Below are 27,839 nucleotides of genomic sequence, written 5' to 3'. Positions count from 1 at the left end.
TCTAGACCCTCAGCCTTGAAGCTGGTTGAAGTCACTATCAAGTGTTTGAAACTTTCGAAAAATTTTATACTTAGCCAAAAAGGTTGAATTTTCACCTCCAGACCCTCAGCCTTGAAGCTGGTTGAAGTCCCCATCAAGTGTTAAAACTTTCAAATTTTTTTTATACTTAGCCAAAAAAGTTGAATTTTCACCTCCAGACCCTCAGCGTTGAAGCTGGTTGAAGTCTTCATCAAGTGTTAAAACTTTCGAAAAAAATTTCATACTTAGCCAAAAAAAAGTTGAATTTTCTTTCTCCAAAATCATTTATTAAATTCTAGAAAAATATCCAGAAAATTCACAATTTTAATTTTACCTCTGACTTGGCTAGACTTTTCTCCAAAATATTGAGAAAATTCAGAAAAAATGCCTTTCTCCAGAAATCTATAAGCCTTCTGCCAAAATATTTATCCGACTTCCAGCAATATCTAGAATTTGCTCCAGATGAACTCCAAACTGAAAGTATTTTACTAAGCTCTCATAAGTAATTTTGAACTTCTTGGTGTAATAATGAATTTGATAATGAAGTATTTTGTAATGTCCCCACCTTTTTAGCATCTCATTGGAGTTCTTAGCCTTTACATTCTCCGAAGGCTAAGTGGAGAAATAAGGAGAAATTGATTAAATTAATTTCTTATTAAGTCATTAAATAAAATAAAATTAAAAAAGGTGACTTTATATTTAATTAATTTAATTAAAAGTGACTTAAGTGATTTATTTAAATATTTTAATGTTATTATAAAGTTATAAAGTAACTTTATAATAATAAAGTCACTTTAATATTATAATGTGTGAATATGTCTTTAATCCCACATTGGCCAAGAAAGTGTTCGAGCTCTCATAAGAAAGAATAAGAAGGGACTTAAGAGCTCATTTTATATCATCCATCCAGAGAATTGATATTTGTTTGTTATGAACTTGGGAGAAGAAGCCAAGGGTTTCTGATTCAGTCAGCCATTGGAGAGCGACAATTCTTCAGTGTTGCAACCATTTGAGGTTGTGAAATATCCACTAAATTTGGCATTTCAGGAGAGCTTCATTCTGGAGTTCTATTTGGGCTTTAAAAAGAAGGGAAGACATCTAGGGTATGCAGATTTTCGAATATATATTAATTGCAGACCTACAGTTTCATTTGGCAGCCATTAAAAATCAGAATTGAAGCAATCATTTCAAAATACAATTGCTGCTACAGTACCCGCGCTACAGTAAACGCTACAGTACCACCGTACGGACTGCTATAGTGCCGCGTGAACAGTACCGCATGAATAGTGCCGCCGTACGGATTGCTACAGTACTGCGTGAACAGTAATTTTTTCAAAAAAATTAAAATTTGCAGTTGGCAGATTTTTTTCAACTACTGGGACAGCAAAAATCAGGTTTTTATCTTACATTGTAATGAATTTGTTTTCCAGGCATATTGGCCATAAAACAGAACAAACATTCCCTTGATAGTTTCGTAAATTAATTCCAGCAGTAATATTATTGTTCTAGTATTATTTTAAGCATAGGAGTTTATTCCAATATTGTTTCATTGCTCATTATTACCAAAAAAAAACACAAAAAAATCTATAAACATTCAAAAACCAAAACAAATTCAAATCTATTGCATTCAAAAGAAACAGTCAGCAGAGGAGAGCCAAGTTGGGTTCTTACATTGGTATCAGAGCTAAATCCTGCCATCCTGAGGGTTTAGCAATCACATGCAGCCGCCTGAGGTTGGCTCTCACAGATATTACACTCGCAGGCGAGCTTTGTTTGACAGGGAACAAGAATTTGACAGGCAGTCGGGCACCATGGGTGACAGGCAAGGGGGTAGCCCACCCAGAGGCGATAGGAATGAGGAGCAAGAAACAAGGGAATTTTTCAGAGTAATGGCTATAGGACAGCAGCAGATGGCTCAGGCCTTGCAGGCACTCACCACCATGATTGAGCGCATGAACCCACAAGACAGACAGAATCAGGAGCAAGGGGATAACAGGAGTGCAGTGGGGTCACCTAGAACTCATAGGACTCATTCCAGGACAGCAGACAGGCCTACACGTCCTACCTTCATTAGAGATGAGCCTGAGGTAGCACCTACAGGAGAACCAGGAGAGGAGATGTTCGCAGATATCCTCATGGCTGCGAATGACGAATGGGATTTATTAACTCCACAAGTACGAGAGAGGATGACATTCGAGAGGTTTGTAAATCAGAGGAGAGAGCATTACAGGTCACTTAGACAGGATAGGAGGCCTAGAGGTCAAAATAGTGAGCTGCATAGAGTTACAGGCAAGCTTACTATGCCTACATTTGATGGGAGTGGTAAGATGACAGCTCAAGCTTGGATTCATAAGCTTGACACATTTTTGGCACTGAGGCCAATGACAGAGATTGAAGCTATCAAATACGCCACTTTGCATTTGGAGGGAGTAGCACATGATTGGTGGTACCATGGTTTGGTAACACTTCAACATAATCAGGTGACAGAGTACCAGGACTTCGTGGATAGGTTGGTTGAAAGATTTGACAAGAAAGATCCAGAGGTTTACTTCCGGGACTTAGCACAGCTAAAACAAACAGGCAACTTGGAGTATTTCATTGGTGAATTTCAGCGGTTGGTAGTCATGGTGCCAAACATTTCAGAGCATAGATTGATAGTTCTTTTCATTGAGGGCCTATCCGAACCACTGAGAGGTTGGATAAAGGCATTTGATCCTATTTCTTTACAGGAAGCTATGAAAAAGGCAAGAAGTATGGAACATGCAGTCCCAACAAACAAATTTCAGTCCAAAGGAGCATCTTCTAGTAAGGATAACAAACCATTTTATAAAAAACCAGAGAGGACTGATTTTAAAAATGATTCTAAAGATAAAACTCCAGCACCTTTTGACAGGGAAACATTAAATGATTTGAGGAAGAAAAAATTATGTTTCTACTGTAAAGGACCCTATGATGCAAACCATGATTGTCCTCTTAGACCAAAGGGCAAAGCTAACAGAGTTATGTGGGCATACTATGAGGAATTAGAATCAGATAACTCAGACCAGCAGTCTGATATAGAGGAAATAGATGGTGAAAAAGAGGAAGACAAGGCTGAAAACTTGTCTAAAATGGAGTCCAATGATGGGGAAGGAGATGGGCAACTTAGGGAAGCTCGTCTCACAAGTATTAGGCAAGAAGGGTCATTCCGAATGAGAGGAGTGCTTGCTGGACAACGAGTCATAACTTTGGTTGATACAGGTGCCACTCATAATTTCATTGATGCTAGGATGGTGGAGAAGCGTGGCATACAAACAGAGGAGTTTGGGGGAATTAGAGTGAGGGTAGCTGATGGCTATGTCCTCAAATGTGATCGTAAGATCACTGGACTCCCATTGAAAGTTAATAATTATGACTTTAAGGCAGATTTCTATGTTGTGCCTATGGGAGATACAGATATAGTCCTTGGGATGAGTTGGTTGCATGATATTGGGGAGTTCACTCTTAACCTCAAGGAGATGGAGATGAGGTTTAAAGTGAATGGGAAGACACATATTCTTAAGGCAATCAGGGACAGTGATCTCAGGATGGTTTCTTTCCGGAGGATGGGTAGACTGATTCGACATGATCAGGTAGAGTGGGCAGCAGAGTGCATGTTGATGCCATCACAGGAGGGACAGCAGAAGATTGAATATCCTCCTGATATTCAGGAGCTTAGAGTTAAACACTCTAAGGTGTTCAGTGACATTCCACCAGGTAGACCACCAGACAGGGGTATTGAGCACATCATTGAGTTAGAGGAGGGGGCTAAACCCATCATGATTACACCTTACAGGCATCCGAAGAGGTTGAAGGATGAAATTGAGAAAACCGTAAAGGAGTTACTTGCTATGGGCCACATTAGACCAAGTAAGTCTCCTTTCGCTTCTTCAGTGGTCTTAGTGAAGAAGGATGGGACATTGAGGATGTGCATTGATTACAGGGTGCTTAATAGGAAGACAATTAAAAACAGGTACCCCATTCCTAGGATCGATGAGTTGATAGATGAGCTTCATGGAGCTTGCTTCTTTTCAAAGATAGATCTGAGATCAGGTTATCACCAGATCAGAGTTAGAGAGCAGGACATTGAGAAGACAGCCTTTAGATGTCATTGTGGCCATTTTGAGTTTGTAGTTATGCCATTTGGGCTAACTAATGCACCTGCTACTTTTTAGGCAACAATGAATCGGGTTTTCCATCCTCAGTTGAGGAAATTTGTACTTGTCTTCTTCGATGATATCTTGGTATACAGTAGATCTTGGGAGGAGCACTTGGTTCACCTTGACACGGTGTTGGATATATTGGGCAGAGAGTCCTTGTATGCAAAGGAGTCAAAGTGTGATTTGGGCATGACAGAGTTGTTGTACTTGGGTCACATCATCAGTGCAGAGGGCGTACGCATGGATCCTGAAAAGATTTGTGCCATTGTGGAGTGGCCTTCACCGGTGAACCTTACACAGTTGAGGGGCTTTTTGGGATTATGTGGTTCTACAGGAGGTTTGTGGATGGATATTCTAGGCATGCAGCACCCTTGACAGATTTGATGAGAAAGGGAGCTTTCTTGTGGACTCCTGAGGCACAGGAGTGTTTTGAGAAATTTAAGGAGTTGATGACTTCTTGTCCAGTGTTAGCATTACCAGATTTCAGCAAACCTTTTGAGCTACACTGTGATGCTTCCGGGGAGGGCATTGGAGTGGTGCTTATGCAGGAGAAGCACCCTATTGCTTATGAGAGCAGGAAATTGAGAGGGCCAGAGCGGAGCTTCAGCATTTATGATAAGGAGATGTTAGCCATTATGCATGCTTTGGCTAAATTCAGGCAATATTTGGTAGGTAGCAAATTTTGTATCAAAACCGACCATAATAGCCTAAAATACTTTTTGGGGCAGCGAGATCTCAATGATAGGCAGCAGAAGTGGGTGAGCAAGTTACAGTCCTATGACTTTGACATTACATATTTTAAGGGGACACAGAATGTAGTTGCTGATGCCTTATCACGTCGGCCCCATTTGAGCTTATTGACAGACATATTGGAGGATTGGAGACACTTGATCCTTGCAGAGTATGCAAAGGATACTTGGGCAGCTAGATTCATAGATGGGACTATTCAGGACAGCAGATACACCCTTGTGAATGAGCTCATCATTTACAAAGGGCGAATATTTTTGGTTCCAGGATCAGTAGTGAGGAGGATGGTTCTGAAATCTTTTCATGATTCACCTATGGCAGGACATCCTGGTTTCTACAAGACATACCGACAGATTAGAGAGCGCTTCACATGGAAAGGGCTCAAAGCAGAGGTACTTCAGTATGTTAGGGAGTGTCCCACCTGCCAGCAGAATAAGCAAGAACACTCCTATCCAGCCGGTTTACTTTAGCCACTTCCGATTACTGATAGGAAGTGGGAGTGTTTGTCTATGGACTTCATCACAGGACTGCCTAGGGCCCAAGGCAGGGACTGCATATATGTGGTTGTGGATCGCCTTACGAAGTTTGCACACTTCTTTCCGATCACTGCTACATACACTGCTACACAGGTGGCAGAGTTGTTCTTCAAGGAGATATTCAGATTACATGGCTTACCTCGGAGCATTGTGAGTGACAGGGACAGCAGGTTTATGAGTCACTTTTGGCAGGAGCTATTCAGGTTGTGTGCGACAGAGCTCACTCCGAGTACTAGCTACCACCCTCAGACAGATGGTCAGACGGAGATAGTGAACAAATGGGTGGAGGGATATCTCAGAAATTATATAGCAGGGCAACAGAAGGCATGGGTAAAGTGGATTTATCTCTGTGAGTATTGCTACAATACCACTTATCACATGTCTATTTAGATGTCACCCTTTATGGCCCTGTATGGGTATGAGGCACCCAATTTTATGGATCTGCTTTTGAGTGACAGTAGAGTGCCCAGTGCAGGTGATTTGTTACAGGAGAGTCAAGACATTGTTAAGACTCTCAAGGATAATATAACTAAGGCACAAAATCAGCAGAAGCAGTATGCAGATCAGAAGAGGACTGAGCGGACTTTTGAGGTTGGAGATATGGTGTATCTTATGTTGCAGCCTTACCGTCAATCCACGCTCAAGAAGAGTGGTGCCGAGAAACTTAAGCCACGATACTATGGTCCATTTAGGATTATCAGGAAAGTGGGAGAGGTGGCTTATGAGTTAGATTTACCGGCAGAGAGCAAGGTGCACAACGTTTTTCATGTGTCACGCCTCAAGAAGGCGCTAGGACATCATATTGTGCCTTCTACAGTACTACCACCCATGGATGATGAGGGAAAACTTGTTTTGATACCGGAGGCTATCATTGATTTCAGAGAAAGGAACTTGAGGAGACGTAACATCCGGGAATATTTGGTGAAGTGGAAGGATTTGCCAGTAGAGGATGCTACTTGGGAGAATGAGGAGATTTTGCAGCATCCGGAGTTGAAGTTGCTTGAGGACAAGCAATTTCAGGAAGGGCGGACTGTAATGTCCCCACCTTTTTAGCATCTCATTGGAGTTCTTAGCCTTTACATTCTCCGAAGGCTAAGTGGAGAAATAAGGAGAAATTGATTAAATTAATTTCTTATTAAGTCATTAAATAAAATAAAATTAAAAAAGGTGACTTTATATTTAATTAATTTAATTAAAAGTGACTTAAGTGATTTATTTAAATATTTTAATGTTATTATAAAGTTATAAAGTAACTTTATAATAATAAAGTCACTTTAATATTATAATGTGTGAATATGTCTTTAATCCCACATTGGCCAAGAAAGTGTTCGAGCTCTCATAAGAAAGAATAAGAAGGGACTTAAGAGCTCATTTTATATCATCCATCCAGAGATTGATATTTGTTTGTTATGAACTTGGGAGAAGAAGCCAAGGGTTTCTGATTCAGTCAGCCATTGGAGAGCGACAATTCTTCAGTGTTGCAACCATTTGAGGTTGTGAAATATCCACTAAATTTGGCATTTCAGGAGAGCTTCATTCTGGAGTTCTATTTGGGCTTTAAAAAGAAGGGAAGACATCTAGGGTATGCAGATTTTCGAATATATATTAATTGCAGACCTACAGTTTCATTTGGCAGCCATTAAAAATCAGAATTGAAGCAATCATTTCAAAATACAATTGCTGCTACAGTACCCGCGCTACAGTAAACGCTACAGTACCGCCGTACGGACTGCTACAGTGACGCGTGAACAGTACCGCATGAATAGTGCCGCCATACGGATTGCTACAGTACTGCGTGAACAGTAATTTTTTCAAAAAATTAAAATTTGCAGTTGGCAGATTTTTTTCAACTACTGGGACAGCAAAAATCAGGTTTTTATCTTACATTGTAATGAATTTGTTTTCCAGGCATATTGGCCATAAAACAGAACAAACATTCCCTTGATAGTTTCGTAAATTAATTCCAGCAGTAATATTATTGTTCCAGTATTATTTTAAGCATAGGAGTTTATTCCAGTATTGTTTCATTGCTCATTATTACCAAAAAAAAACACAAAAAAATCTATAAACATTCAAAAACCAAAACAAATTCAAATCTATTGCATTCAAAAGAAACAGTCAGCAGAGGAGAGCCAAGTTGGGTTCTTACATATTTGTAGACAAGTTTTAAGAAAAACCCCTAAAATCACCCAACTCATACTTCTAATTCTAAAAAAAACTTTCCATTTTAATTTAAGTTTGAAGATATTCATTAATCCTCCAATATTCCCTTTCCAAAAAACTTTCCATTTTGAATTAATATCTTAATAAATTTTTAATATTCCCTCAATATTTTCAAAAAAAACATTCCATTTTGGATTTATTTTGAGGATTTTTTTTTTTATTTAGATATTTCTTCACTTTGGATTTAATTTTGAAATTTCTGTGGATCATGTTGACTTTGTTTGACCTTCCATGTGTAGGTTGATTTTTCGAATTTTATTTCCTTCCTTTTCAAATTTTGGCGAATTTAGCCACAACCTCTCCAGGTACGGCGGACTTTGATGTTGACTCCTTCATGGCTTCCTTCATGGCTGGGCGGACTTTGGAGTTACCTCCTTCATGGCCCCTTTTATGCCTTGGGCGGACTTTAAGTCTTGCACCTCCATGGTCTCCTAAGGTGGGCGGACTTTAGGCCTAGCGCCTTCATGGTCTCCATCAAGGTGGGGCGGACTTTGTTGAGTGCTCCTTCATGGCCTCTCAACCTTGGGCGGACTTTAGGTTGGCCTCTTCATGGTCTTCTTCTTCCTTGACTTAGCATCTTGGGCGGACTTCTAGCAAGGTTTCCTTGTGGACTCTGACCTTAGCACCCATGTGACCTCTATAGACTTGGGCGGACTTTAAGCTTAGCCCCCACATAGCCTCCATCTCCCTTGGGCGGACTTCAAGCTCACCTCCTTCATGACTTTTCCAAGGCTGGGCGGACTTTGGAGTAAGCTCCTTCTTTGGCGGACTTTGGAGTAAACTCCTTCTTTGGCGGACTTTGGCTTGGCAGACTTTGACCCTTGCACCCACATGATCTCCTTAGGTGGGGCGGACTTTGGAGGTTGCTCCCTCATGGTCTCCTAAGGTGGGCGAACTTTAACCCATGCTCTTCCATGACCTCTTTAGGTGGGGCAGACTTTGGAGTAGCCTCCTAGGTGACCTCCAAACTCATGGCGGACTTTAGACAAGGTGCCCACATGACCTCCATTAGCATGGCGGACTTTAACCTCAGCATCCACATGATCTCTTCATCCTTCGTGATGGGGTTTGAACTTGCAGAAACACTTTAAAACTCTTGTTAGCCAGACTTAGAAGAATTTTCAAAGAAATTTCAAAATTTCACAATTGAATCTAATTTAATCGGATTAACTTGAAATTTGAAATCCGTGCTTATGTGGATCATCTGAAAAAGCAAAAAGCCTAAAATCTAGGGATTTTAGCTTTTTAGGTCAAAAATTGGAATATTCGAATTCCGGTCGAAGCTGGTCGATGGTGCAAGTGTAAACCCTAGGTTTGCATCTCGGAAAAAGCAAAAAGCCTAAAATCTAGGGATTCAGCTTTTTTAGGTCAAAACTTGGAATTTTCGAATTCCGGTTGAAGTTGGTCAGTAGTGCAAGTGTAAATCCTAGGTTTGCATCCCAAAAAAGCAAAAAGCCTAAAATCTAGGGATTCAGCTTTTTTAGGTCAAAACTTGGAATTTTCGAATTCCGGTCGAAGCAAGTCAGTGGTGTAAGTGTAAACCCTAGGTTTGCATCCCGAAAAAGAAAAAAGCAGACATCCCTAAAAAAAAGGAAAAACTTTCTAAAAACAGCCATACCGGGGATCGGGCTAAAAATGCCAAAAACGAAACTTCCTAAAAAATAGGAAAAAAGCAAAAAGCAAACTTTCTAAAAATAGAAAGTTGTCCAAATTCGTCCAAATCAATTGCGATCTTCGTCCTTTGGCCTCTCTAAGCACTCTGGTGGCGCTCACACTTCGGAATCACATAACTTGCAAAAACTAACTTTCAATCGTCAGGCCTGAAATGCTCTGAACTAGACAAGGCTTGGTGAAACTACAGCAAAAGGTCACAGGACACTAACAAAATCCTAGAAAGCAGGAAAAGAGAGGGTCCCCATTTGCAATGGGGCGATGTGTGGAAAAGGTCACAACATGACCTGTCATAAAACACGAGATTATTAGACATTTTAATACAACTCTGATTATCATAATAAATAACAGTGGATTCCCAAGGTTGTCCAAACAACCCAGCAAAAAGCTTGTGAAGCCAAACTGCTTCTCTAGTTGCCACACTTGAAGCAATGTATTCAACTTCTACAGTACTTAATGCAACTGAGGACTGTTTCCTGTTGGCCCACGAGATCATAGTGGAACCCAAGCTGAAACAGATTCCTGAAGTGCTTTTCCTGTCAGTAACACTTCCAGCCCAATCAGAATCAGAGTAGCCTTCCAAATTGATCACTGTGTTGATTGGATACTTCAGCCCATAGCCAATTGTTCCACGCAAGTATCTCAGGATGTGCTTGGCTGCCACCAAGTGAACATGCTTTGGCTGGTTCATGAATTGGCTAAGTGCACTCACTGCATAGCAAATATCTGGTCTAGTGTTGACTAGATACATCAAGGATCCAATCAACTGCCTATACTCTGAAGGATCTGCAAAATCAGAGTTAGCTGCAAAAATACTCAACTTCTTCAAGTTAGTTTCCATAGGAGTAGACATAGGTTTACAATCCATCATACCAAATCTTTTCAATACATCAATAGTATATTTACCTCGACTTAGAATAATTTCATTAGGTCTTTGCCACACTTCTAACCCTAGAAAGTAATGCATTAGACCTAGATCCTTCATTTTAAATTCAGTAGCTAATTCTTTCTTACACCTAATGATGAGACTATCTTCACCAGTTAGAAATAAATCATCCACATAGAGAACCAGAATTAGCATTTCCCCATTAAATACTTTAAAGTAAATGTTCGGATCAACATCATTCTTATAGAATCCTAAACTAAGTACTTATCAATTCTGTGATACCAAGCTCTAGGAGCTTGCTTGAGGCCGTAGACAACTTTCTTCAATCTGCACACATGAGTTTCTCTATTATGAATCTCATAACCTTCAGGTTGTTCAATATAGACTTCTTCTTCAATAACAGCATTAAGGAGGGCAGTCGTTACATCCATCTGATGTAATTTCCAACCTTTGGCTGCAACAATAGCTATAATAGTTCTAATGGAAGTATATCTAGCAACAGGAGCAAATGTTTCTTCATAATCTATGCCTTCCTTTTGAAGAAAACCACGAGCTACAAATCTAGCTTTATATTTCTCTATACTACCATCAACAACATGTTTAATTTTAAACAACCATTTGGAAGAAACAACAGACTTATCTTTAGGTCTAGGCACAACATCCCAGACATCATTCTTGATGATGGATTGATACTCTTCGTCCATAGCTAACTTCCATGCTTGTTGGTTCATAGCTTCTTCTATGCTGGATGGTTCAGCCTCAATGATGTTGCACATCATTGCAATATAGTTGGAGAGCTTCTAAGGTCTCTTACTTTCTCTGAAAGTGCCACTAGGAGCTGCAAACTTTTCTCCATCTTGAATTGTGCTTCTAACCTAAAGTGGTTTTTTCTTGCTAATTGCAATATCTTTAGGTCCATCGGTTGGAACCAAAGGCTCAGGAGGATCATCATGCTCAATAGGTTCGGGAGGCTCAATAGGCTCCCTTTGAATCTCTGGGTTAGTATCAATATCCATATCTTGATTATCATTAACTTCTTTATCATTATCAATAAGAGAACCTTTAGATTTCTTGAAAGCAATATTTTCTTCAAAGGTGATATCCCTACTTACCTCAATATACCTTTGACCAGGAATGTAGATGCGAAATGCCTAGAAGATTCACTGTATCCAACAAGGATACCCTTCTTCTCGAAAGGCTCAAACATAGTCCTCTTTTCCTTTGGCACATGAACATAGACAGGACTTCCAAAGATCCTTAGGTGGCTGATATTTGGTTTGACTCTAGTGAAAGCTTCCTCGGGAGTTATGTTCTTTAGGACACGATGAGGGCATCTATTCTGAATGTACACTGCAGTCTTGGATGCTTCAGCCCATAAGGAGGTCTGCAGGTCCTGATCGTGAATCATAGCTTTGGCAGCTTCAACAATGGCTCTATTCTTTCGTTCAACTACAACATTTTGCTGAAGATTGTAGGGAACACAAAACTCCCTCTTAATTCCTGTTTCTACACAAAAGTCATTGAAGCCACTTGAGGTGTATTCACGTCCATTGCCAGATCTTAACACTTTAATCCTTTTACCAAACATATTTTCAGCTAGAGCCTTAAATTCTTTGAACCTACTTAACACTTCATCAGATTCTTTAGATTTTAGAAAGTAAATCCAAGTCTTTCTAGAGAAATCATCTATAAATGTAACATAGTATAGAAACCGCTAGGTGAAGGAACAAACATGGGTCCACATAGATCAGAACGAACAAGTGCTAATTTTTCCTTAGCTTTACTTTCACTTTTATGAAATGGACGTTTAGTGTTCTTACCTAATGTACAACCTTTGCAAGCATCATCGTGAGATTGATTAAGTTTAGGCACACCTTTAACCATCTTTTCAAGTGAAGGAAGTGCATGATAGTGAAGATGACCGAGCCTTCTATGCCATAGTTCGCAAAATTCAGGGGCTTCATGAATGAGTGCTCGAGTGGGGTTAGCTGAAAGCTTATACAAACTATCATATCTATTTCTAATAACACGAGCAGATTTAATACTAGATTTCTTAGGCCATGCAAGTACTTTACCCTCAGAAAATGCTATTTGATAACCTTTATCTTCTAGGGCAGAAATAGAAATTAAATTCCTCTTAATTCCAGGGACAAATAAAATATCACTAAGATGCAAGGACATGCCAAATTCTAAATTTAAAGAAGTGCTACCAAAACCTCTTACCGAATACTGAGCATCATCACCAATTACCACATGAAGGTTGGATTCTTTCTCCATCAAGTCTGAGAGATGCTCTCGATATCCCGTGATGTGTCTAGATGCACCACTATCTATCAACCAAGTGTTACTATCTGTTGGCACATTGCTGGACAAGGTAGAAATGAAGAGATAGTCTTCATTATCCTTTGAGTTTGCAACTTCATTCAGGTTGGCCTCTCCTTGCATGGGCAGATTCTGACATTCTTTGGCATAATGTCCAAACTTGTTGCATCTGAAGCAACGGACACGTGAAAGATCCCTTGGCTTCTTCCTTGAATCGAAAGCAGGAGGTTTGAAGTCTCTATCTCTTTTGAAGTTGTTCTTCTTCCAATGGCCTCCCTTTCTTCTAACATGTTGAGATGCAAGCACATGTAACCATCTTGCAAAACTAAAACAGCAAACTGAAAGTGAAGGAAAACTAATAATCTGATTATTTTGAATGAACCTAAAGCTTTGATACCATGTTAATTTTAGACAATCAGATGTTAATTTAAGCAATAGATTATATTTAGACTGTGAATAACCAGTAAGAGCAATAAAGCACAAGACAAAAGACACCAATACCCTGGGAAAACCTCCCTCTTGGAGGTAAAAAACCCAGCCTCAAATGCAATATGTATTATCTCAAATGTAGGCAATTTACAATGTAATGACTTATCTCAGATTGCTGTTCAAGATATCAGTGAAGAATGTAGGCCTTCATTAACAACAAATGGTTAGGAGGAGCAGCAGATGTCTAGATTAGATTTGCACAAGGGACCTTATTGAATTCACATGAAGATCTTTGACAACTTCGCCACACACAATCAACCTTGAAGAGTTTGCACAATTGCCTTATACAAGTTCGCATGAGGAAGGATCACTGCTAGAAGAGCAGATAGCATTTTGTGATATGATGATTGACTAATGGCTTCATTTGCTGTCATATTTATATCCATCTTAGTGCCAACCCTCAAGTCAGCTTACATTGATTTTTTGCACCCTCAAGTCGGCTTGCATTGATTTATTTTATTTATTGCCTTTAACGTTACAAGTCTGGGTCCAGCCCAAAGCAACAATTTAGTGTCACCACGTTACAAGTTACAATTAATTTTCTCCACGCTACATGATTGGGTCCAGCCCAAAATTCGATTTACATAATAGATAATACATGTGTATTTTAATTGTCATTGACAACATTAAAATACAATAGATAGGTATCCGAGCTAGCTACTATTTCAACACCTTTTGGGTCCCTGAGATTGATGTCTTAGATGACTAACAGATATTAATGTAGCAGGGGTTTCGTCCTACTACGAGGTGCCTCTTATGTTTTCTTTTGAGAGAGCGATTTGCATTCATGTAATGCAAAGAATATACCCAAATTCCACGTTGCCCTTCTTTACCAACAACACCCATATAAAAATGAGTCCCAACTAGGTCAGCCACAAGAAGTAACCACATAAAAACCCAGGTCAGCCTCATGATTTTATTTTCTCCAAAAGTCAGCCCAATAAATTTTATTTTAAAATATTAATAATTTCATTTATTAATATTTTTTTAATTAATTTATTTAATATTTTATTATTTAGAAAGCACACTAGCAAAGAAAAGAGCCTATGTGCCTAATTGGGGACGTCACATCTTGTAATGAAAGATCCCAAATGGATCCTTTTGTTGTCGCTGTTGTAAATTCTTAATTAAACATACTATATTTTTGTAATTTTCCGGTGATCTTATAGAATAGACAGAAGTTGCAGAAAGGGATTGTTTCTTTTTGGGTTTTGATGTTATAAGTAAAGTAATTGATATATAGCAACAACTGTGAAATAAAACAGTAAACAATGTTCATATGTAAGAACACTTAAGCAATCTGAAAATATTGCAAATCATACCAGGCAAATAACCTAGTTTTGTATTCAGCAAGAATCCATACATTTATTTGGAGCTGTTCTCAATCTGGATTGAAGTCAGATGGAGGAATATTATTGGTAATGAACAAGGAAGACCAAATAAGCTGAATACAACCCTTCAAGCCAACATACAAACAAGGCGTGGTTGCAAAGGAGGCGTGGAAGCTGTTGCAAATCACGTGCCAGCTGAAATAGACCAACCGCCCTGTTGAAACCCCCAATATGCACGCTGAATCTTTAGGTCAAGAAGATGTGTCTTCTACCTCTGACAATCTCTGTGCAATCCTGGATAAATCCACTGTCAACTCCTGCTGAGGGCTACGTCCCAGCAAGCTCAGACCTGGGGTTTGCGTGACAGACCAAAATCACTCTTCCAGAGCAATTCCCAAATTCGCAAGTTTCAAAATGATCAAAGATGCTATCAATTAGGTTTTCATCTCCTTATAACTCCTTTCCCTTTGCGAGTCGAACCCTAAAGAATAATAAAGCTTGCGCTTTATAATTAAAGTGACACTTTCCCAATTATGGCGTCAAACTATAGAAAAATATCACTTTATTGCGAATAAATAGCTTAAGCATCCAAAAAGACTCCGGGAGGTGAGAATCATGTAGCAAAGTTCAAGACCTTTCCAACGAGCTATAACACATAGGCATATCAAACCAGATGAAGCCAAAAACCCCTTATTACTCCGAAATGGCTATATACATAGCCTTATTTTAATTTATTTAATCGCTAACTTAAGAAATATTTAAATATATTAAAATATTTCCATAGATCCAATAATAGCCCAAAATAACCAACCAAACATGAATCTGACTTTGTCACTTGCTTGTGACTGATGCCGGACAAGATGGGCCAACTAGCAGTCCCATCCATAAAATCTAGGGATTCTCCTAGAAACTAGGAAACACACCCAATCTTCTTGAAACTGAAACCATGGTATGGTCCCGTGGAACCTCAAATATGAAACTGCCACAACCTCCTAAAAAGTAGGGAATCGCCCTAAAAAGTAGGAACCTCTCTCCAAACACTTATAACTACTCAAAAGGATCTTGCTCAACTCCTTGGACCCCCAGGCGGTCATTCAGTCAACTGCCAGTTCTCCCTAAAAAATAGGAGACCTCCCTAAAATGTAGGAACTGTTGTCTGAAGGTCCAAAACGGCTCACAGAGCCCCTGCAAAGCTCCATGACCCTTAGAATGAGTCCCCTAACCATGTCATTGACCTACGGGAACTCGAATGGTAGGTCAACCCCTGCTCATCTCATGTCACCTAGAAAAGGGGACATTACATGTAACCTTATAAATAAGTGGTTTGAGGACAAAACATTTTTTTTTTTTTTTGAAAGCTGCTAGATTCAAATTGTTTTGTAGTTTTTGTATCAACATTTCGTATTTTTGTAAAGTTTTGATTTTTGTTCGCTCATCTTGATGATGGACCGCTGAGTGTGATCTGAAACATTGATACAAAAACTAGTACCAGTTTCTATCTAAAACCTGTCAAATTTACTACAATGGACTCTGAAAATATAATATCTTTGATTCTTAATCTATGTTATAGGGTTGTCGCATTTCAATCAGAAATTTCAAAATCCAGTGAACTTTAAAAAAACCAAAATAAAAGTTTATCAACATGTTTGTTTTTACATGATCATAGGTTTTCAAGATTGGTGGTCTGTAGCAATGACAATGTTGGTGTTTGTAGATCATTTGAAAATTGTTGACCTCACTGTTTTTGTTAGATCCTTGACCTAAATTTTCTACAAGAAACATCATAAAATCATCCACCCATTTATTAATTTTTAGATCCACAACGGTTGAATAAATATCACATTTTAAGTATTTTTATGGTTTTACAGGTTACCTATTGGAGATAGTGCATCACCAATACTAATACTTTGAAATTTGTTTAACTTTTAATATTTTTAAGTTTATTTAATTTAAATGTTTTTATTATTTTAAAATAGTTTTATATTTATTTAAATATTAATATTTTAATATATATATATATATATAATTTTTAGTTATTAATTTTATATATATTTTTTTCGGTCGGTAATAATAGTTTTATTAATAAAACGGGATTTAAACTGGCCCGAACCAGGTGGGGCTACAATTAGGGAGCCACCTCCCTAGAAAAATTTCCCCCTCTAATGAAGAAGAGACAATGCAAACACTCCCCCACCTTTCCCCTCTTATCCTTTTTCCGTTTCACCTCTATCCATCCATCTGCTCTTGCATTCTCCAATAATTTCAGATTTTGATCCCCCACACCATCCACACCCTTGTTAACTCGACAATGCTGCTCAGTTTGAAGTCCATTATGCATCTCAGAGACACCATCATCTGAAGGGCCAGATCCAATTCTCAATTTCTCAGCAACCTCTCTACCAGCTTGGGTAGAATTGCAGCCCAAATGAGCTCCTCCCTTCACCCCAACATCTGAGCCTCCAGCCAAACCATGCACAGTGTTTGCTGGTTTTAAACTAAGAACAGCCTCTAATACCATCTCATTTGTGTCTTTGGTTAAACCCTCCTGATCCTGAGGGGACATTGGATTCTCCACCTCCTTTTCCACCATATAAAATTTTGGGGTGACCCCTTTCCACCAAGATGCTTATCGTTCCACCCTACGTCTGTCGCAGGAATCAGCATTATGTCCCATCTTAAAACAACTCCTGCACCTAAAATGAATCCCTTCATAATCCACAGGCTGAGTCCAACTACCTTTCAAAGTGGTGATAAAAATATCTGAAGGGAGATCCTTAGAAACATCCATTTCAACCAATAACCGAGCAAAAGTTGTGTGCATTAAATTTAAATATCCTTCATCAGTCATAAAAAACTTACCTAAAGAGTTTCCCACCGCTTCAAAACAGGAGTCAAACCAGAATCGCATTGGGAGATTAGGAAGTCAAATCCAAAGGGGGGATCGATCAAAAGTTTCCGACAAAGGATTGAAAGCCAGATGCCAAGGTTTTAGCATCAAAGGATGACTGTCCTCCCAGCACCATTGACTGCAACCAAGGACTTTATTCCGATCCTCCACATTTGGAAAACAACAACAAAAAACCCTCGAGCATGAGGGTAAATCTGCACACAGTCATCCACAATGGGTTCCCAATGGACATAAATCCACTTGTGAAGATCACCAAGACTCGGCCAAAGTCCTCTAAAACGCCCAATAAGCCCTAAGTCGGCAAAAACCCTTTCATTATGATCTACTTCCTTCTCTACCTCCTTTGAAAGATTAAAAATGACCGGCTTTACCGTCGATGCCAAATTTGCAGCAGAGGAACCTGGGATATCCTGCCCATGAAGTAAAGAATCACCAAAAGACATCGAATGGAAAACCCTACCATCCAAAAAACCACCACTCCTTGCATCTGAAGGCCCCCCTCTCTCTGCGAAGGACCCAAAACAGGATTGATTCCCCTGTCCATGTCGCCCAACAGCGTCATTTCTGACTGCATCAAAACCCTGCCATGCACGGCAGCTCCCCTGGGCACCTCGTCATGGTCGTTTGGGAGCAGCACCAAGCCCAAAACGACCAGAACCTTCGTTAACTGCAGAAACCCAGCTGGAAGCACCCTTACAAGGAAGATTTCCAGCGCAGGCATCGACACCCGGGAGAACCCTAGGCTTCATAGCAGCACGCAGCAACATCGCTCCCAGAGTTGTTACAAATGTGGCAAGACTTATTATAAATTTTATATTTATATTAAAATAAAATATATTATTCAAATTTAATCACGATTTGTTTTTGAATTTATTAGGATGAACTTGTTTTGTAATTTCCCTTTGTTGAACTCAAAAACAAATGCAAGCCTTATGAAATCAATGCTAGGTTTACGGTGCCAAATTGTTATTCCTGTATTTGTGTTTGTGATTTCACTAGCTAAGTTGAGGCTGAATGATAGCATCAATCTCTGTATTGATGTTGTTTAAGTGGTAACTTTGCATCTGACTTAGCTGCTTAGTTTTAGGAATCATGTGTTGTCTTATGTTGAAGCGGTTATTACTTTCAAATCTTGTTACTAGTGAACTGCCGGTCTCTCTTTAGCCAGGAGGAAGGTGTTGTCATTTGTGCTTTGGTTGCTTTCATTCATAATATCTATAAAAATTTGCTCGTTAGACAAGAGTTTTTACCAATCTTGTGCTCATACCTGAGGTAAAAAGGCATGCAAATAATTAGTTATTTCATTCATGCAAAACCTTTTGAAGAAACATTACATAGTGTGTATAATTGTATATTTTGTTTATAGCTTAGTGTCTAGGATAGTTTAGATTTCAGGGAGCTTTCATATACAATTTGAACAAATGTTTTATTTCACATTCTGTTCTGGTTTCAGTTATCTTGGAAGAGACAAATTAAAATGGTAACAGTTATACAAGCATTTGTCAACTCTAGATTATTTGTGCAAGTGATCAATGAGTTTATTTACTCACAATTTGAATTGCAAAACAGATGCACATAAAATGGTAACAGCTGTACAAGCATTTGTCAACTCTAGATTATTCGTGTAAGTGCTCGATAAGCTTATTTACTCACAATTTGAATCGCAAAACAAATGTGGCACAATCCAAGTGTTATTTATCTCAATGGTCATAATGGCAAGCACCTTGTCTTCAGTTCCGTGCAGTTGTTCTCTACTCTATTTGGGTAGATTAAGTGCTCATTGAACCTGTCCATTCAGCCCTGTCTGAAATTGATGGAATCACCAGGCTGCAAATTCATTGGGTAGATTTATCATATTTTTAGCCTGTGTGCATGTCCTATCTACTGTTTTTCTAATTTGTAAGGATTGAATGCATTTATGAGAGTCCAGACCATTATCAGACTCTTTTCATCTTCCTTCCATTCTGTACTTGTGCCTGCAACTGTTTCATGCTCCTCTCAAGTCATCATTATCTGAAGTACATTGATGTTGTTGAACTTGAGTATAATGACAGACCACGGTCATATAGATGATGAGAAATTGATTATAACAGCAATAAATGGAATTTGATCAATCCAATTTGCATAGAACAATGTTATTCTCCTTTGGTAGTACAGTCACTTGAAAATTAATACATTAGAGTAACAAATGTTGGGTTCGACCATTTTCTTTAAAAAACAATATGGTGGCAATGTGAACAGTCTAGTTCTCATGAGGCACAGAGTTCATGTTCATAGACAATACTATTTCACTTAATATTTTTGGTGTTTTTCTATTTTCTATGTGTGGCATACCACTGGATCGTTCTTCACTTCCATATAAAATCTGTACTGTATCACTTAAGTTTTGTGTTGGACCATACCACTGGATCATTCTGCACTTCCATATAAAATCTAGTTTTTAAAATAAGGGTGACCCTTTTGAGTCTTCATTGGTGTTCCTGCCTCATTTAAATCACTGACATTAGAATGTTTTAATTACCTGTAGCTTTAAGTGTGTTGTTTCTTCCTTGTAATAAATGTTTTCGTATTAAAGGTGGACAGGAGAAACTAAATCTTGCAATTTTCATCTCTGAATTAAGTTTTTACCTAAACCTTTTTTGCTATCTTCTGATTCGTCTATGATTTGTTTTCCAGGAATGGGAATATATGATGCTATGAAATTATGCAAGGCAGATGTATCAACTACATGCTTTGGCCTTGCTGCATCAATGGGAGCATTCCTACTTGCTTCTGGAACCAAGGGAAAGAGATTTTGCATGCCCAATTGTAAAGTGATGGTTCATCAACCATATGGTGGTCTGTCAAATGACAATTCGGTGAGTTATTGCTTGTACTAGATTTTGGCATTCTTGGAAATAACACGGTCCAGAATATTTGCATGCATTTCTTTTACAATATCCAATTGCATGAATTTTGAGTAACTAACAGTACCAGCACAATAGGTATCTATAAAATAAATACATTTAAAATTTTGTAATGTCTTGCTGATGAAGCTTTAGCTGGAATCATTCGGAGTATCATTTCTGTGTAATCATTTTCTATTTCTGAAGTCACAAGATAAGGTGGCTAATAGTCTGGGTTTTGTTAAGTTTCCAGCCCATTTTGGGCAATGTATGTTTTTAAGCTATCATGTTCTTGACCTTCCAGTGCGAATCTGCTTGTTTTCTTTCCCTGGTTGTTTTTATTTTCTCTGGAGGAATACATCTGATATTATATTTGAAAACATGAAAATCATAACAGTTCAACAAAATAGATCCTACGGAAAAGACCAAGACGAGGAACATGTGCCTATCATGCATGTGCAAACTCCTGGGGAATTGAATCTCAGACCTGGCAAAGAAGCTGCTTAAGGCCTGAGTGCTAGTGCCACCACCACTTTATCTAAACATGTATATCTGCACTCCGAGTGTGGGAACATCAACTTACAAGCTCCATTTGATTATCCCAGTGTGTTCTTTAGACCTTACACAACCAACCCTGTCACTATAACTGTTCCAATGAACAGAAAATTGGGTTTTCTAGCTTTATAATTATTGTAGTAATAATAATGTTGCCTGCTTATTTTTGCAGTCTTTGTAGCACTTTTGGTTGAACTCTTGAATTGTGCGCCTTGTATCTTCACTCCAGACGGGCATTCTGTTAATCTTTTAGCACTATCTATTGGTAAAAATCAGGTGCCTGGTTTTTGTTTTAGCAGAACACCTTTAGTTTTAACTTTTTTTTTTCTCTTTAGATTTAATTTTTTTTTTTTCTCTTAATATATAGATTTAACGAAAATTTCTTAGCCTTTGTCTCAAGAGGCATAATATCTTTTAAGTAAACACAGCAGCTTAGCTCTAGCAAGCAGTGTCAAATCTTTCTTGAAATGCCTCAACATGTCTAAAAATGTTGCTTTACATATTTGCTTCTACAAGAGATGAATAACAAATGATTTAATGCCATAAAGATTATAAGCTGTCCTGATCGTCCAAATATACTGGTAGGTTCTTTGGCATCACAATCTAGGATCATTCATTCCCCACTAGTTGTTCAATCCTAGAGAAGTTGAATAGTTGTGTAACATAGTCATTGTTATCCCTAAAATTTATTGATGCAAATTAGTTAAGGGCAGCTCATGGGACTAAGTCCCTCCTCGTTAGTGGAGGTTTCCCTTTATTGAACAGTGAGAATCTTACAGATAATGAAATATACAGACATACTTACATACATATAAATATTTGCCGAAAATAAATCATTGATATCACTTGCAATTACAAAGAAACTACACTGCTTGGTGAAGTAAAAGGCAAAGTTCCTCCTTATAGTTTTATGCTAAAAAATATCAAATATGCTACATAAAAACCTTGCAAGAGGTCTTCTCTATTATAACAAAAGCATCATTACAAAATGTAGCAATTACTCTCCGAGCTCTCACTCCTTGTTGATTTCTGAAAAGGACGTGTCTGAATGATAAGCAATACTCTCTTATAACAACTTTGGTTAGTTACAAGTTATAACTTAGTTGTAACTAGTTTTCCAATCAATAGTTGAGCCACCCTAAAAAAAACTGAAGTAATTTAAGTCACTTTTAAATATAAGGTGGGGCTTAGAAACAAAAAAGTGAACAAAGTCAATTTGAAAGTAGATCAAATCACTAAAATCAGATTAAGCCAATAGGAGAACATGTTGAATACAGCTATCCCTCATCATTTAGTTAAATGATGGCCTCTATCCTTCTAGAAGGGGATGATTGATTTGCAAGAGATTTCCATTGTCTACGATCCTACTGATGGTGGTGAAATCTGAAGGATCAAACTCCCTTACATGCAAACTCTGTTGGAGAAGGAAATAATCAATTTGTGCTCTCCTCATCTTGATTTTCTCCACTCAACCTTGCAAGCTAATAGTGCTGGTAGAGAGATCACATGCCTCCTTGAGGAATGATTTATCAATTATTGCTTCAGGTTGAGGGGAAGTGAACATCCTTATGTTTCAATTGTCTTGGGAGAAGATTGAGTCTCTATTTCCTCTCGAAGGAAAGAGGCTCTTGCTTAATTTTAGGAAAAGTGTTAGTTAACAGAGCTGTCTTTTTTGAAATAATAAACAAACTGGCTCTATTTTTCCCCAAAATTGAAGACAAATTGTTAACGAATAGTTGGGTAAACCTTTTTTATTAGATTCCCTCTGAATTTTAAAAAGGTAGAGCTCTCTTTGTATGATCAAATATTTTGATTTTTTAAAAAAATATTTAAGAAATGGGGGTATACTTTTAAGTTTTAACCATAAAGTAGTAAAGGCAACTAACGCTTGTACATAGCCATGTTACAAGTGTGAAAAGATTTGAAGCAATTGGAATAATTTCGAGATATTTACTTTAACTCTCATGTTATAAGCCTTTTGAAAATAATCACCATTGACATTCAATACAAAGACTGGAATACCAATGAGTGAATGGGAAACCTCAGATTTTAAGAAGTTTACTGAAACTCCAAGAATGATGAACGTCACTTATATGAACATCAACATTCACAAAAGAAATAATATTCAAAAGTCGCTTAAGCTCACAAACTTAAAATAATCATAAAAGCAAGCATTCAATTTCTGTGCACACAGACAGAATTTCTTCAAAGCACAGCAAAATTTTATTCCAGTATATGATTGTATCTCACTCTTGCAATACAATGCAATGGGGATCAAAATTATGGACTCCTCCATAGTCCTTTCATTACATATTTATAATTTCTTAATTTGTAACTGCCCAAGAGTCTTTAAACCGATTCTCTAAAAAGAATCATTTAAATAAAGTTTTAAATACATTATGTCTTCACAATGCATCAAACTTTATAAAATAACTTAAGATAACCAGGGCTGAGGTGGCTGCTGCTATTGGTCCACATTGACTCCATTTGTTTGGTTCTGCTGCTGCGCTGCCAACCGAGTCTTATAATCTTTCAGAGCCTGTATTACTGCCGGGATCCCTTCGTGCTAGGGAATGAGAACATTTGCACTAACAACATCAACTCTAGCAGAAACATTTGCTGGATGGCCTTCGTACCAGGACAACACTCAGTCTATCCTTGCCAGTTTTTTCAAATTCTCCTTATCAAAAGCTTTTGGATTGGAGAGTGCATCAATTCTGTTTTGAAAATTGACCTTTGACTCATCCACAATGGCGTATGCTACATTATCTTTCTTTTTGATTAGGCACCCAACATTTTTAAATTCCTGAATTATTTCTGCCAGCATTTGATTACAATCTGAGTAACTTGTTTTGTTCTTTGATGTTTTGTTTGAGAAAAGTATCTTTCCATTTGATACTTTCCTTCCATATTTTGCATTGAGTATTGTTGGCATTAGTAACAATGTTTTCTGCTCCAGCTTTGTCCATACCCATGTCAATAATTTCCTTGAGCTCTAGCTTTGTCTGCAGCCATGTAACCTCATCCTGCTTCACATTGACAATTTCAGTGTTGACACCATTCTGCACTAAATCATATTGCCATATGCTTTTCTCATCTTTTCAATAAATGGGGCTCCTTTGGCTTTTACATCTTTGATCCACTCTTGAGTAGTCCTGCCAAAGAAGCTCTCAAAAGAGGCTTCAGATGAACTGACTGGTCGTGTACAAGAAACTACAAGTGATTTCAAACAACTTGTGAGCAAGTCTATTGCTTTTTTTAGTTCTTCTTCATCCTGTTTGTCCTTCTTTGTCTTTCTCACCAGCCTAGTTGCAGTCACTTGGAAATTATGGACATCTCCATCTATACTTGGAGGTTCCAAGTCCACCCTAGCTATATTGAAATCAGCAGTAGTAGCTTGACTAGGCTCTTTTTGTACTGATGGGTGTGTTATTTTGTAATATGCAGCCCTGCTTGTGCTTTGTTTTTTTTTGTGTTTGAATGTGTTTTTAACTTGTTATTGCAATATAATCAATGAGAATAATAGTGCAGTTAAAGAGATAATAATGCAACACTTTTCCAGTTCAAAAAATGACTAATATTCAGACATGATACAACTGAAAATTCCAGATTTAATTTCTGATTTGGAAATACATTTTTTCTCAAAAATAACAACCTAGCTCATAAAAATACTCTACATATCTAAATCCAACATACCCAAAAAATGCAGCAGTGGTTTTGCTTGAGCTGCTCACAAAAATCACCAAAAGATCATTCCAAAATGAATGCCAACCCTCACAATCTACTCCAAAGGCTATGCTGAAGTTATGCAAGGAAGTGTAGGTCCAAAATGCCCCAAAACGGTAAGTGTAGCCTATTCAAAACCCTAAATGCCCATGAAAAGAGTGTATGGCCAACATGGGAGAAGATACAGCCAACAAAATAGAAAATATACGTCCAATCTTCTCCAAAATTGTTCTTTTTAAATCTGATATTCAATAAGCTTTGTGAATCTGAAAATATAGAATCCAATATGCCCAAATGTGACATCTGAATGAAATCACCAGATTGTATCTCTCAACAACGTGAAGAATGTACTGCAAGGGTTTTGGTCCTCACAAATCAAAGAGAAGAAGCAATATCAAAATCAATACTCAACATATCCTCAAATGAGAGCCCCAATCCTCCTTTTATATTTTTTTGGCTTTTTGGCTGCTTTTTTGGAAAAAAATCCTTTTTGGCTTTTTTTGCAATTTTCTAGGAGAACACTCTTTCGCTTTTTTTTAATAAAAGTCACTTCCCTTTTTAATCTCCCAATGGAGCATTAAATAATAAAGGCCCATCCATTAAATTAAATCACCTTTAATTTAATAATTGGCCTCTATAGTCCCTTCATTAAATATATTAAAATAACGATAAAGTTAAATCTTTAATTTAACTTTATTAACTTATAACTCATCGTTATTTAAATTAAAGTCCCAAGACCATATGAAAAGTTGAGATGGCCATCAACACTGAACCCACTGACAATACTAAAAATAGAAAGCATGCCAATTGATTGTCGATGCCCATAATTGACTTACTAAAAATAGTTTGGGAGAATTAACCTGAAAAGGCTCAAGAAAAGAGTGTTAGGTTCATCCAACTGTCGAAAGACGAAATGACACTGGATACTACCTCCAAGATTCCTAACTAGTCCACGAGATTCGATTGAATAGGCTAATGACTCCACCATGCTGAACTGGCTTAGGAAGGGGACATTACATATTTCTACAAACAAGCTCTCAGAATTTTTATCTTCCATCAACCTGGAAGTAGTTTTCAGTTTCTTAGTTTTGGAGACACTTGTAGTAGTTGTTCCACAATGTTATCAGCAAGCGAATTTACAGATAGTGTTTTTCTTTTCTTAGACAATGTATTTTCAAGACAAGGCAGGGAAGAGGTGGAGCCCAAAACAGTTGACAAAGAATTGAGAGTGAATTGGAGAGTCATCTTTAGAGGGGGAGTTTTTGTTACATTCTGCAAATTAAAAGGAAAAGAGAGGGGGGTCTTATCTCTCTGAGGGGTTTTCTCAAACTCTTGTGAAGGAATAGAGGATTCTATTTCCATTGCCCCAATTTCTTGCTCTTGTTCACTTGCTTTTACTTCCCTTTCTTCTTTTCACCTTCCTTCTCCTTCTGTTTATCTGTATCTTTCTCTGCCTGCTCATCAATTCCTATATCTTTTGGTGGACCATCCCCGCAATCTGTCAAGTAGTGGTTGGCACTGTGGAAGGAGAAGTTTTCACTGAGCTTGGATTAGCTTGCCTTCCTGTTTTCAGTCCACTTTTGGTATATACTTTGGAGGTGTTTGCCTTCTTCTTGGCTAACCAGATTTGTGTTCTTTTCAGGACCACAACAGTTTTTGCCTGAAGGTCTTTGTGTTCTTGTAGGCTCCAATCTATTGGGATTATTGGTTGCATTTATATATGGGAAGTGTAGATAGGATCCACCAAGTCTGATTCATCATCCTCTACACCCTTAATGTCCCAACCTAACTTGAATATTACAATTTGTCTCATACTCATCCTCATCCAGCTCCTTTTTCTTACTTCATAATCATCTAGGCAATTTGCCCGGTATTATTCCATGTGTGGTACATGATGAAATGTAGGGCCCATATGCAAGTTACTCTTCACAATATCCTTGCTGTCAAAGGAAACTTGTAATGATCATAATTGGAAATGGTGTATTTTATCAAGTCCCATTGAATATTAAGAGCATCTGAGTGTGACTTATATATATAATGCCCAAGCTCTATAGGGAATGAGATCCTTGCTTTCTTCCTTTCAGCACACTTTTTGTTCACCTTTGAGACTTGTCAGCAAATCTCAATTAAAATGATTTTTCTTTAGTATATTTTGGCAATTTATAAGGAAACCCTTCAAAACCTTCTACTTTGAGGTAGGTGAATCTTTGGAATTGTATGAAATGACTCCTGTAGTGATTTATCAGCTAAATGGCCTCAGGAAGATTCCTTTGGCTCAAATCCTCTTGCAGCTCACTGACCAAACTAATGGTAAACATATCATTCACTCTTTTGAATTTTGAGTAACTCTTCTCCAACTGCAAATCAGGTTAGTAATTGTAAATTTGAATATTATCATCATGCTCCTCAACATGGCTTAGTCTAGGCCAAGGTCTGCTATAGGCCAATGCATAGAAAAGATAAGAGGACATATAGAAAAATTTGATAAGGGCAAAATTAGAAATCATAGAATGAATCCTATCACTGATCAAGTTGGCCCAATCCAAGTATTGCTGCCCTGCACAAATGACTTGCACAAAGAAAAACATCCATTCTTCAATGTCACGAGCATTCATGTTGCCCCTCAACTCATGCAACAAGATTATAATGTCAGCAATCTTTCCTATGAAATGAGACTTATGTAGAGTTTAAGGCAACTGAGATTTGCCTTTCTTAGATATGACAAACCCTTCATTGGCGATTATATTCCTATAATGTGCTTTTCTCTTATTGAAATGCCCTTGTGATGTTATAAAATCAAAGTTTGCATATACTTCTCTCTCAAGCAATTTGAAAAACCCATTAATTGTGGTCATATCCAGAGAGATCGACACCTTATCATCATTCATTCTTATCTCCTTGGTGTTTGGGTCATAGTGATTTATGCATTCTAGCACTAAGTTTGTGCATTGCACTACAACTGGGATGGTGACAACTTCAAGCAAGCCACTTTCGGCCAACCTCTGTGTAACTTGTTCCCAAAAATCTCCTAAGTCTATGTGCCCTAGTCTGGCATCCCTATCTCAGGTAGTGTACTCTCTAGTCTAGATAAGTGCTAGTAACCCAAGTACTCATATTTCATTTTCACTAGCTTTAGCTTTAAAACACTGTCTACTAATTTTGAGAAAAAATTGACAGAGTAATGCCCTGTTTTCCTGCTTCTGCTTTGAGAATTTCTTGAAAAATTACACCAATACATGTAGAGGGATTAGCTACTGAGTGATTGGGAATGGACACTTACTATTTTTGTGCAGCTTGGTGAAAGAATTCTCCGTTTTGACTTGCCCGCATGTTGATGGTGTTTTTACGCACTCTGAAACACATA

General features: G+C 38.0%; 1 protein-coding gene across 1 annotated transcript in view; it reads left to right on the top strand.

Moving 5' to 3' along the window:
* The window catches only part of LOC131073821 (ATP-dependent Clp protease proteolytic subunit 3, chloroplastic), a 72,667-nt gene that overhangs the window by 35,967 nt on the left and 8,861 nt on the right, over window positions 1-27,839 (top strand). Inside the window, exon 3 of the mRNA XM_058010341.2 lies at window positions 19,986-20,167. Coding sequence (XP_057866324.2) covers window positions 19,986-20,167 — 182 coding nt within the window. The remainder of the gene's footprint in view (window positions 1-19,985; window positions 20,168-27,839) is intronic.

The sequence above is a fragment of the Cryptomeria japonica genome, chromosome 2, assembly GCF_030272615.1.
Source record: "Cryptomeria japonica chromosome 2, Sugi_1.0, whole genome shotgun sequence".
Classification (NCBI taxonomy): Eukaryota; Viridiplantae; Streptophyta; class Pinopsida; order Cupressales; family Cupressaceae; genus Cryptomeria; species Cryptomeria japonica.
The sequence above is the reverse complement of the archived record's forward strand: the minus strand, read 5'-3'. Positions and strand labels throughout refer to the sequence as shown.